The sequence below is a fragment of the Lissotriton helveticus genome, chromosome 4_1 (genome assembly GCF_964261635.1).
Source record: "Lissotriton helveticus chromosome 4_1, aLisHel1.1, whole genome shotgun sequence".
NCBI lineage: Eukaryota > Metazoa > Chordata > Amphibia > Caudata > Salamandridae > Lissotriton > Lissotriton helveticus.
In genome coordinates, this window is record NC_136063.1 from 1,927,906,236 (window position 1) to 1,927,918,735 (window position 12,500).

A 12,500-nucleotide genomic window follows, 5' to 3' on the forward strand; every position below is an offset into this window, starting at 1 on the left:
TTAGAAGGACTGCTAATGAACTGCAAATCAGGAAGTAAAGAAATGTATCTCCAATGCACCCCTGAAGCTGAACACCAATAAAAAAACACAGACCCCCGCCTCCCACACTGTTCAGCGCTCAGATTGTGTGAAGCAATTTATCTGAGGACCCTTCAGGAGTCAGAAGCGCGGATACACGCGATGGTGCCTCGTGTCTCGCGGGTGAACGGATCGAGGCACTTTGGGGCCAGCTGACACGTGGGGTCAAGGTGCTAAACTAGTCTCAGCTGGGCTGCGCTGGACAGATGACCGTTGCATGCGCCTCGGGAAGAATGTCATTAGAAGACTTTTCTCCGTTTAATCAGACTCTGTCGACAGATGCGAACTGTACCGGAGACGCCACAGGAAGTGCTGGCAATGCCAGCGCGGACCAAGAGCGCGCCGAGGATCCCTCGCCGGGGCTGGAGGTCGTGACGATCATCACCGTGGCCTATGCCCTGATCATTTCTGTCGGTCTCCTGGGGAACGTCATCCTGATCAAAGTCTTCTTCAAGATCAAGTCCATGCAGACGGTGCCCAACATCTTCATCACCAGCCTGGCCTTCGGGGACCTGCTGCTGCTGCTGACGTGCGTGCCGGTGGACGCCACGCGCTACATCGCGGACAGCTGGTCCTTCGGCCGCGCGGGCTGCAAGGCGCTCTCCTTCATTCAGCTCACCTCGGTGGGGGTGTCCGTCTTCACGCTGACCGTGCTCAGCGCCGACAGGTGCGTCGTACTTTCACTTCAAGAGAATCCGCGCCCGTGCCTTTTTATTCATTTCTCATCTTGTGTTCTGCGGCGAGGTACAACTTAAAAGTTTGACTGCATGTAATGACTTTCTTTAAAGAAGCATAGATAAACAACCACGGGTCTAAGATGCTAATTATACAATATGGTGATAAGTTTAACCCGGTAAGAGAATGTCACGAAAGAAATTAGGTTTACAGATTCTTGATTCATTTACTATTTAACGCAACTGGTTGGACGGCAATCGCATTGTTTCTCAAGGAACCGAAGTGGGTGGTAGAAGTAGTAGTAGTAGTAGTGAGAAAAAAAATTGGTGCATGTCTGCCATCTAGTGGTGAAATGTGTTCAGTAAATTCATAGAACAGATGGAAAATGCAGAATGTAGTTAGTGTAGGTAGGGAGTCTCGTGGAAAATGCGCAAGGTGTGGGTCGGGAGTAAACTCACATAAGTGGTAGGGTTACATAAAGAAATTGGAAGTGGTCATCCAGTGGAAATTAAAATATGGGTTGCATTTTTATTATATACACGCTCACATGTAAACTGACCCGATCTGAAGTCCGGTAGCCTGCCATTTACAAAAGAAAAGTATATATTAAAACTTGCAGTGTGGTATTTTCATATCTAAACAATGCTTTCGATGATTCCCTTTTGCCTTTGTTTGGAGCACATGCATTCGGAAATCGTTCTCGTTTGCTGATGACGACAGCAGTGATATTTATGAGAATATTAATTTCAACGTCGTGGTCTAAAATACGAAATAAACTCCATAAACAGTAGGTTGCGCTGTTGCTTGAAAATCATGGCCCGAAATGTTAATTGGAAGGACGTGGGTAGGAAACACTGGCGTTGAAGTGCGACGTACGTTTTCCGTTGACGCACAAGCAATCGTTGGGGCGCGTGACTGAAATGAAACGAGCTGCGGACACCTGCAGCGGAGCGTCGATCTGTCTCGAGGGTTGAACTTAGATCAGTCACCGCTACACTGTGAACGTGTAACCGTGCACGTAGCATGGTGTGGCTATTTGTATAGCGCTTACTGCTTTAACGAGGCACTGAGGCTCCTACTGTGCACTATTCTCTGGGAGCTCTGTACCAGTGATCAGTCAGCTATAAGCGTAGTGAGTCATACAGTTTCTGGAGTCATGATAATACACTATCATGCTATTAGAGTACAATTTCTAAGACCATCATTTTCGGATATATTTTTTTATATGCTTGTAATCACATAAAGAGGTTTGCTTCAATGATCCCAAAATATCTGGACAAGAAACAATCTAATCTAGACAAAATGGTATTATATGGGAACCCATAGTGAAGATTAGTATGCATGTGATGAAATTAGAATACATAATTATTGGTATAATCAAATACTTCCTGTTAGACCTGTCTGGCCTTTTGCGTAGTCCCTCCAAATTATTATTTATTTTGTCCCCTTTTTGCCCCTCATACCTTTAATACATTTTTGTCCACTAACTTTTTCTAGGTATTGGTCAAGGGGATAGGTGTTCTTTTTCCCCCCCTCCTAGTTTTTCACCTCAGGCCTAGAGGCCTGTTCTGACAGGAATAGTTGGAACCACAAAATGGTGGCTACCAACTGCCCTAACTGCCAAACCCAGAACCTGTCCCATAGAGTAGAATAGGGCGTTCTAGAACCTTCTGGTCCCTTCTGGACTCCTGAGGGTCAGCCTATAAAAGGCGGAATGCTGGACAGCCATTTTGTCTGTCAGTGTGGAGCAGCTAGAGTGAAGGCTGAGGTCTGGTAGGGGTAGGATCCTGAAGGGTGGATTGCTCTACAAGGGTAGCCCTCTGTCTAGGTTTTTTCACCCCCCATACCTGTTGTCCTAGCCAAGTTAGTTCATCCTGCTGACCCTGGACAGTTAGGTGAAGGGGTTAACTCCCGTAGCCTGTGGAGCTGAGAAGGACCCTGCACTGGGAACTGAATTAAGTGGTCCCCTGTGCCCCTATGTCTGTTCAGAAAGGAGGGCTGGTGGTCTAGTACTAGAATAGTGCTCGGTGGCTTTATAGTGAAAGAGCCCCTTTGGACCCCCCTCCCTTTTGAGGCCAAGAAGTAAGCTCCTGGCCTGGGTAGCGCTGGACTTCCCTTACCGGTGTCTGGACTTATAGTGGGCCGTCAACCTCCCGACTGATGAGGTGGTGGAGTGTGGAGACAGGATCCATTGAGCCTGAGAAACCTTGTGAGGTCACCTCCGGGAGCGGGACCCCGGGGGCGCCTACCGCGCTCCAGTCGCGTTGCGGTGCCGCGCCCCTGTTATGAGGAGAAGGCGAGGGCGAGATACTGTTAAATGGCGCCTTTGCGCATGCCCGAGTTGATGCAGCTATCCCCGGAAGGAGGGGCAAGGAAGTGAGCAGGCCCGCGAAAGAGACGCTGCTCAGTGTCAGGAGATCGGAACCGCCTCCCGCCTTGTGCCACTAGTCTCCTGCACCTGCGCGGTTGCACCGCTGCGTGAGAGACGTCCCGGACCAGCGGGAGGGAGAACGTCGAGGGAGCAAGTACCGGCACTTCACCGTGCCTACATCCCCTTTCCCGGCGTGAGCTCCAACACGGAGGAGCGGCGGTGAGCAGAGGGGAGGGGCGGAAGCCTGTCACGAGTGCCTGGGTAGTTGGTGTTGTTTTTCCCCGCGCCAGCACCGAGTGGAGCAGCCGGCTGGGGAAAGGTAGCGGACTCGTCAGCTACTGACTGGGTCGTCGAAGGAGTCCCCTGTCAGCCCCGATCCTGGAAGACTTTGGCAGTGCAGCCCACCAGACAGTGAGGAGTGAGTGGGTGAAGGGGAAGACTGAGCACTCCCAGAGTTCAATCACCTTAAGGGTTAGAAGAGTGGGATTCAGGAAAAGGTCTTTCCCCTCTGAGGAAAACTAGTTCTAGTGCACATGAAAAGTGCCCTAGTTCACTGTTAGTGTCGCCCTTCACTGTGATCAAGTGGGAGGGGAAGAGTTCTTCATAGAAGCTGCTGGCGCTCATGTAAGAGTCCAGGACAACTGAAATCTCTCATTGAATGTGTACCTTGCGAGTAAATAGAGGTGTTGAGGGGGAAGTGGTGGATAGCTAAGTACTCCTAAAGTTCAGGGAGGAGTAAGACAGAGTACAGTGTATATTCATCTGAGTTGTTAGAGTATAAGTGTTACCTGCCAGATATGGTTAAAATGCCTGACTAAATGCAATGTACTGTTAATGCTGGATAATATGCCTTAGCAGCTTAAAAGTTTAGTTATTATTTCCAAGACAAACTGAAATGACCTAAGTTGTAAAATTTTGAAATAAAAGAGCAGAGATATTATTTTTATAAACCAGCACATATTTTTCCAACATTGGTGTAGCGTCCTTTTTATGTGTTATTGCGTGGATTTGCTGCTGGGTGGTTTGCAACCTTCACACTTGTGCCTCTAGAATTGCATGTCTTACCCTAGGCCAGGCTACCCTAGGTGACCTGACATCCCAGGTTCCAACAGTTGGTGTCTAGCGGTGGGATCCTGACTGTGGTTGCAGCTACTCAGTAGTAATTGAGCGTAATTCACTAGCCTACACCAGGAGTTTTCTCCTAGCGGCCCTCCTAATTTGTGCTTTTGTTTTTCCAAATTTGTTCCTGGTGGTGGGGTGGAGGTAGCTTTAGGTTGCCCTTGCAACTCTAATTTCCTGGTGTGTATAACTTGGTATTTCCTGTTGTAAAATGGAGTTTGCACTAGAAAACTTAGATACCTATTCTGTGGCTCAGCTGAAAGATTTTTGCCAGAAAATGGGGGTATTTTTTAAGCATGGTGCCAAGAAGGGGGAACTCCAGACCAGTCTCAGAGCTTGGGTGGAGGCACACAAAGAAGGGAAGGAGGAGGATGAAGGGGCAGACCGGGACACGGTTGTGGAGATAGAGGGATTATTCCACTCTGAGGGGGAAAACCTACTCCCAGGACCAGTGTCCTACTCCAGCAAGGGCAGTAGCGCCTCTGGGGAAAGCTTAACTGAAGCCGAGCTTACTGACAGGAGGGAAAAAAGGCAATTGAGATGGGAGTTGGCTAAGCTGGAGCAGGAGAAAGAGGAGCGGAGGATGGCTCACGAGTTCAGGTTGAAAGAGTTGGAACTCCAGGCCCTGCAATGGGGGCCCTCTCCTGTAATAAATGGTGGCAGCGAATCCAAAGAGACAGCCAGGGAGTCCAGACCCTATTTACCAAAAGACCTTATTGCTAGCTTTAGTCAGGGAGATGACATAGCCAAATGGTTGGCTGCCTATGAGGTCTCCTTAAGAGCCCATGGGGTGCAGGAGAAGCACTGGGGGGGTGGTTTGTATAAGTACATGCCTCCTACTGGTCGGGACACCTTGCTGGCCCTGGAACCAGGGGAGCAAACCAACTACCCCACCATGAAGCTAGCATTAGTAAGGAAGTTTGGGCTTACCCCAGAAAGGTATCGCCAGAAGTTCAGGGGGAGCCACAAGTTAAGCACCCAGAACTGGGTGGACTTCCTTGATTACGCACGTAAGGCATTGGAGGGCTGGGTTAAGGGCAGTGAGGTGAAGGATTATGAGGGGTTGTATGATCTATTTTTGAAAGAGCACCTCCTCGAGAAATGCTTTCCCGAGCTGCGCCAACACCTGGTGGACAGCAAGCTGACCAATCCCCGGAAGCTTGCAGAGGAGGCGGACATCTGGGCAAGTACCCGGGTGTCCTCAAAGGGGACTGGAGGGGATTCCCAAAAGGCCGGACAGGGCGCCCCCCAGAAGAAGGAGGGGGGAGATAAAAAGAGGGAGTTCACTAAAGGTCCCCAAAACAATTTCCAAGGGAAGGGAACAGGTTTTACCCCTAGGGCAAACCCGCCCAGAAACCCTAATCCTGGCCAAAGCCAGCAGCCAAGGGTTCTCCACTGCTTTGAGTGTGGTGGTGTTGGACATTATAAGGGAGATGTCAGATGCCCAAAGAGACCACCCCCTCCCACCGGAGGAAAACCACCGGGAGTAGCTAGTGTAGCGCTCGGGGAGGAGTTGCCCTTAAATAAGGGGGGTGAGTGGGCGGGTGTCACCTTAGTGTCCCTGGGAGAACGGGAGATGGTCCCAAAGATCCAGGTGCCCCCAAATACTGTTAAGTATGGGCAATGGGTCACCATCAATGGCCAGAGAGGGGAGGCTCTGAGAGATACAGGAGCCAGTATGACTATGGTGAGAAGTCAACTGGTGTCTCCAGAGCAGGTGGTTCCCCATGTACTCCACCCCGCCGCGATGGCTGACGGCAGAATGGGCCACTATCCAGTGGCTGAGGTTCCCTTTGAGTGGGAAGGGGTTGCAGGTTCACTTCGAGTTGCCGTAAGCCCTGCCGTGCCAGTTGATTGTCTGCTGGGGAATGACATGGAGCACAACACTTGGAGAGAGGTGGAATACCGGACGCACTCTGCGATGCTGGGTACACCTGACTGGGCCTGTGTGAGCACACGGTCTGCGGCTGCCCGGAGAGGGAGTTCGCCTGGGTTGGAGCCTGGAACAATGGCCCAACCCGCTGCCAAAAAGGGACAGATCCGAAGACAGGAAGAACCTGCTTCGGCTTCCGCACCCCATGTGACGGATCGGCCACCTGCAGTGGTGGACCAGGAGTCTGTGGAGGGGGAAGTAGACTCTCTGGAGGATTTACCCATCCCTGCTGAGTGGCATGTGGAGGGAGGACCTACCAGAGAGGAATTCTATAAGGGGCAGAGGGAGTGCCCTACCCTTGAGGGACTGAGGCGTCAGGCTGAAGCCCAGGCAGCAGGTGATGTTACGGGATACTACCATATTTACTGGGAGGATGGACTCCTCTACAGTGAACCCAAGGTACCCTTACCTGGCTCATCACAGGCCTTGGTAGTCCCGCAACAATACCGAGCCTTTCTGCTGGAATTGGCTCATGCTATACCCTTGGAAGGACACTTAGGTCAGGACAAGACCTTTGCTCGGCTTGTCCTCCACTTTTACTGGCCTCAAATGAAAGTGGCGTCCAACACTTACTGTCGGACATGTGTATCCTGCCAGGCCAGTGGGAAAACAGGGGTGAAGCTGAAGGCTCCCCTGGAACCACTTCCAGTCGTTAGCACCCCCTTTGAAAGGGTGGGCATCGACATTGTAGGGCCATTGGATCCACCAACAACAGCTGGTCACAGGTTTATCCTTGTTCTGGTGGATCATGCCACACGGTATCCAGAGGCCATTCCTCTGAGGACTGTCACTGCACCTGTGGTGGCTAGGGCCCTGATGGGGATCTTTACCCGTGTGGGATTCCCCAAGGAAGTTGTGTCCGACAGGGGGACCAACTTTATGTCAGCTTACATGCGGGCGATGTGGAAGGAGTGTGGAGTGACTTACCGGTTCACCACTCCTTATCACCCCCAGTCCAATGGACTGGTAGAGAGGTTCAATAAGACCCTGAAGGGCATGATAAGAAGTCTGCCTGAGAGCCTACGGAGGAAATGGGACGTCCTCCTGCCCTGTTTGCTGTTCTCCTACCGAGAAGTGCCGCAGAAGGGAGTGGGCTTCAGCCCTTTTGAACTGTTGTACGGGCACCCTGTGCGTGGACCTCTTAGCCTGGTGAAGGATGGATGGGAAAAGTCTCCCAGAAAGCCTCCTCAGGATGTGGTGAGCTACATGCTGGCCTTCCGGAGACAAATGGCAAAGTTGTGGAAGCAAGCTTCTGACAACTTGGAGGCCAGCCAGGCAGTAATGAAGGAATGGTACGACCACAATGCTCACCCGGTGGAGTTGGAGCCTGGCCAGAAAGTGTGGGTGATGAAACCTGGAGATCTAAGTGCCCTTCAAGATCGTTGGACAGGCCCATTTGAGGTGTTGGAAAAGAAGGGTAAGGCCACTTACTTGGTGGATCTTAAGACCCCTCGACAGCCCCTACGGGTGCTGCATGCCAATCGCCTCAAACCCCACCATGAGAGGCCAGAGGTCATCCTGATGATGGTGACTGATGGTGCCGAGGAAGCAGAAAGCAAGCCTCTCCCTGATCTCTTCTCGTCTCAAGAGAAGGATGGGTCGGTGGAGGGAGTGATTCTCTCCCCATCCCTAACTCCTGAGCAGCGAGAGGATTGCCGCCAGGTATTGGAGCAGTACTCTTCGTTGTTCTCCCTTGTCCCGGGAAGAACCCACCTGTGTACCCATGATGTGGACACAGGAGACAGCCCCCCAGTGAAATCAAAGACCTACCGGCTGTCAGACAAGGTGAAGGCTAGCATCCATGGAGAGGTTGCCAAGATGCTAGAGCTAGGAGTGATAGAACCTTCCAACAGCCCTTGGTCCAGTCCGGTGGTGCTAGTGCCAAAAGCCGCTCCACCGGGCACCACGCCAGAACTGAGGTTCTGTGTGGATTACCGGGGACTGAACTCAGTTACAAAGACTGATGCTCATCCGATCCCTAGGGCGGATGAATTAATTGACCGGCTAGGAGCTGCCCAATATCTAAGTACCTTTGACCTCACTTCAGGGTACTGGCAGATCTCCTTGACAGATGGAGCAAAGGAAAGGTCAGCCTTCTCCACGCCTGAGGGACACTTCCAATTTTGCGTGATGCCCTTTGGGCTCAAAAATGCCCCTGCCACATTTCAGCGGCTGGTGAACCAGGTCCTCTCTGGGATGGAGAGTTTCTCTGCTGCTTACCTGGATGACATCGCTGTCTTCAGTAGCAGTTGGGAGGACCATTTACAACATTTGCAAGCAGTTCTCCAGGCCCTGAAACAAGCTGGATTGACCATCAAAGCCAGCAAATGCCAGATTGGGCAGGGGTCGGTTGTGTACCTTGGACACTTGGTGGGTAGGGGGTCAGTGCAGCCCCTGCAGGCGAAGATTGAGGCAATCATGGCCTGGGAACCCCCCAAGACACAGACTGAGGTCCGAGCTTTCCTGGGCCTCACAGGCTACTACCGTCACTTTGTGAAGGGATATGGCACTATTGTAGCGCCCCTCACAGAGCTCACCTCAAAGAAACAACCTCGACGGGTAGTTTGGACGAAAGCTTGTTAGCAAGCTTTTGAGAAACTGAAGCAGGCAATGTGTGCAGCACCGGTCCTGAGGGCCCCAGACTTCTCCAAGGAGTTCATTGTCCAGACAGATGCATCAGAACATGGCATTGGGGCAGTGTTATCGCAACTAAATGAAGAGGGCCTGGATCAGCCTGTGGTCTTCTTATCCAGGAGACTGCTTCCCCAGGAACAGAGGTGGAGTGCAATTGAGAGGGAAGCTTTTGCGGTGGTGTGGGCTCTGAAGAAGCTGCGGCCATACCTGTTTGGCTCGCACTTCCTGGTTCAAACTGACCATCGCCCCCTTCGTTGGCTAATGCAGATGAAGGGGGAGAATCCCAAGCTGTTGAGGTGGTCCATCTCCCTACAGGGAATGGACTTCCGGGTGGAACATCGGCCTGGAGTGGACCACGCCAATGCAGACGGTCTCTCCAGGTATTTCCGCCTTAGTGATGAGGACTCCCAAGGGGTTGGGTAGTTCTCCCCACTTTCAGCTGGGGGGGACGTGTGTTAGACCTGTCTGGCCTTTTGCGTAGTCCCTCCAAATTATTATTTATTTTGTCCCCTTTTTGCCCCTCATACCTTTAATACATTTTTGTCCACTAACTTTTTCTAGGTATTGGTCAAGGGGATAGGTGTTCTTTTTCCCCCCCTCCTAGTTTTTCACCTCAGGCCTAGAGGCCTGTTCTGACAGGAATAGTTGGAACCACAAAATGGTGGCTACCAACTGCCCTAACTGCCAAACCCAGAACCTGTCCCATAGAGTAGAATAGGGCGTTCTAGAACCTTCTGGTCCCTTCTGGACTCCTGAGGGTCAGCCTATTTTATTTCTATTTCTGGATTTGGTGAAGCGCAACAGCTACCCCGGCAAAGGGGTGTCCCGGCGCTAAGAACAGATGCACAGATTGAGGGGAGAGGGGGAAAAAGGGGAGACTAGGGAGCGGGGAAGAGATGAGTCTTAATTGCTTTGCGGAATGCTGGGAGAGAGTCAATGGAGCGAATGCTGAGGGGGAGATCGTTCCACAACTTGGGGCCAAGAGCGCTGAAGGAACGGCCTCCAGTTCGGCAGAGCCGGGTCCTAGGGATAGTCAGGAGGAGTTGGTTGGCAGAACGCAAATCACGGCTAGGAACGTAAGGTTGGGCAAGGTTACGAAGCAGCGGGGGATTTCCTAGTTTAACGATCTTAAAGATCGTGACTAAGGCCTTGAATTGAATTCGACGATCCACGGGCAGCCAGTGGAGTTTACGAATAGTAGCTCTAGCTGAACATCTGCGTGGGAGGCCGATCAGCATTCTGGCTGCCGCATTTTGGATACGTTGGAACCTAGCAGTTTCCGCTTTGTTGGCTCCCAAAAGGAGGACGTTAGCGTAGTCCAGGCGCGATAGAATAGTGGCCTGGACGATAAGTTGGCGGGCTTTAGAATCGAAAAGCCCGAGTATGGGCCTGAGGTTCCTTAGAAGGCCTATGCAGGTGGCTGCCACCTTTTTAGTGTGGGTCTGGAAGCTAAGGTTGGCATCCACCCAGACTCCCAGATTTTTGACGCAATTTTTGGGGAGTGGGGTGGCGCCTAGGGATGACGGCCACCAGTGCTCGTTCCATAGGCTGATGTTACGGCCTAGGAGGAGCACCTCGGTTTTACCGGCGTTGAGTTGGAGGTAGTTGTCCGTCATCCAGCGGGCCACAGCAGTCATACCCTCTTTAAACTTGGATGCCACGGGGGACGGGCTTTCCGAGAGGGTGAAAACCAGCTGGGTGTCGTCGGCGTACGAGACCAGCGTGAGCCCCCACTCTCTAGCCACGTCTGTAAGTGGCTGGACGTATAGATTAAAGAGGGAGGGGCTCAACGCTGATCCCTGGGGGACACCTTGAGCGATGGGGTGGGATTTAGAAAGAAATGGGGGAGCCGACACCTTAAAGGATCTATCCTTGAGAAAGGATTGGAACCATGCGAGGGCAAGACCAGTCACCCCGGTCATCTCCAGACGTTTTAGAAGGATGTCATGGGACACCGTGTCAAAGGCTGCGCTAAGATCAAGAAGGATCAGCGCAGCACTTTGACCGGAATCCAAAATCGTCCTGAGATGCTCCGTAGTGGCCAGTAGGGCAGACTCCGTACTATGGCCTGCACGGAAGCCGTTTTGAGAAGGGTCTAGAATTCCGTGGTTTTCCACATGTTTCGAAAGAATATTGTTGACATGGGTTTCGGCTATTTTGGAAATCCAGGGGAGAAGGGATATCGGCCGGAAATTTTCTGGTTTGGAGGGGTCAAGGGTAGGTTTTTTAATTATCGGAGATACCCACGCTTGCTTCCAAGCTATGGGTACAGATCCTGTAGAAAAGGAGAGGTTGAGAATGTTCAGCATGGGGGATAGGAAAAAGTCCATCGAGTCCAGGAAATGGGAGGGACTCATGGGGTCCGCTGGGGAGCCAGATTTCACTTTCTTACCTAGTCTGATCAGGTCTGCAGCGGTGATAGCAGAAATTTGGGACAGAGGTAAGAAATCGAGATCTGTGGTCTTAGGAGCTCCACAGACAGGAGCGATCTGCGGAAAGGACGCATAGATTTTCTGGACTTTTTCAACAAAATATGTTGCGAGCTGCTCACAATGCTCATGGGAAGAAATGTTAGGTAGGGGCGCCCTAGGGTTTTGGAGCTCTTTCACTAGCTTAAAAATGATTTTAGATGGGTTCGTATTGGAGTTGATTTTGTTGGAATAAAAAGAAGCACGGGCAGATCTGATAGCTTTATGGTAGGTCTTAAGCCTAGATAGATAAAATGCCTTGTCCTGGTTATCGTAATGTTTCCTCCATAGGCGCTCGGCTTTTTTACACTCCTTGCGCATTGCCCTAAGGGTGTCGTCGTACCACGGGTTGGAAGGAGTATTACGTCCTTTGGTCAACTTAGCCGGAATAAGAGTGTCGAGGCCGTTGCTGATCCAGTTGGTGAACGAGGTATAGGTCGTATTTATTTCCTGGTTCGCATCGTATTGGAACTCTCCAAGGGTTTCCTGTAGGGCGAGGGGGGAGAGTTTGTGCCAGGGTCTTTTTAGACGCTGACTGGATTCAGTTCTGATCTGCCGTTGAGGTGCTGGAATGCTCAGTTTAACAAGATGGTGATCCGTCCATCCCAAAGGGGTGGGGATATCTGTAGCTGCCTCATGTATATTGGAAAAAATCGGATCTAGGGTATGTCCAGCTATGTGGGTAGAAGTGAGGACTAGGGAGTTAAGTTGCAGAGCCGAGAGGTCTGCGAGGAGATTGGTGATGGTATGGTCGCCAGTTGCATCAAAGTGCAAGTTTAGGTCGCCTAGGATGGTGAAGTTGGCGGATTTAGTGATGAGCACTGTGGTCGTTTCGAGGAGGGCATTGATAAATCTAGTGGCCTGGCCTGGAGGGCGATAAATGTAAAGGCCAGATTGCGTAAATTGGGGGGTCACACTGATTTTAAATTGGGCGCATTCACAGTCTTGGAGGGGTTCTTTTATGAAAGAACAAGTCAGGTGTCTTTTATAGATAATTGCGATGCCGCCGCCGCGGGATTCACGGTTGATGGTGACCAGGTGGAACTCATCTGGGAGCGTTAAGTTGGGGATGGTGGTTATGCCGTCTCGGAGCCATGTTTCGCATAGAAACAGTACGTCAGGGTTTTCCTCCTGGAGCAGCGTATTCACCTCAGGGTGGTGTTTAACGAGGGATCTGCAGTTGAGTTGAAGTATCGTCAATGTCGGGTTTATTGTGTTTAGA

General features: G+C 51.4%; 1 protein-coding gene across 1 annotated transcript in view; it reads left to right on the forward strand.

Moving 5' to 3' along the window:
* Positions 1-284: 284 nt before the first annotated feature.
* The window catches only part of BRS3 (bombesin receptor subtype 3), a 203,679-nt gene continuing 191,463 nt past the window's right edge, over positions 285-12,500 (forward strand). Inside the window, exon 1 of the mRNA XM_078685954.1 lies at positions 285-745. Coding sequence (XP_078542080.1) covers positions 285-745 — 461 coding nt within the window. The remainder of the gene's footprint in view (positions 746-12,500) is intronic.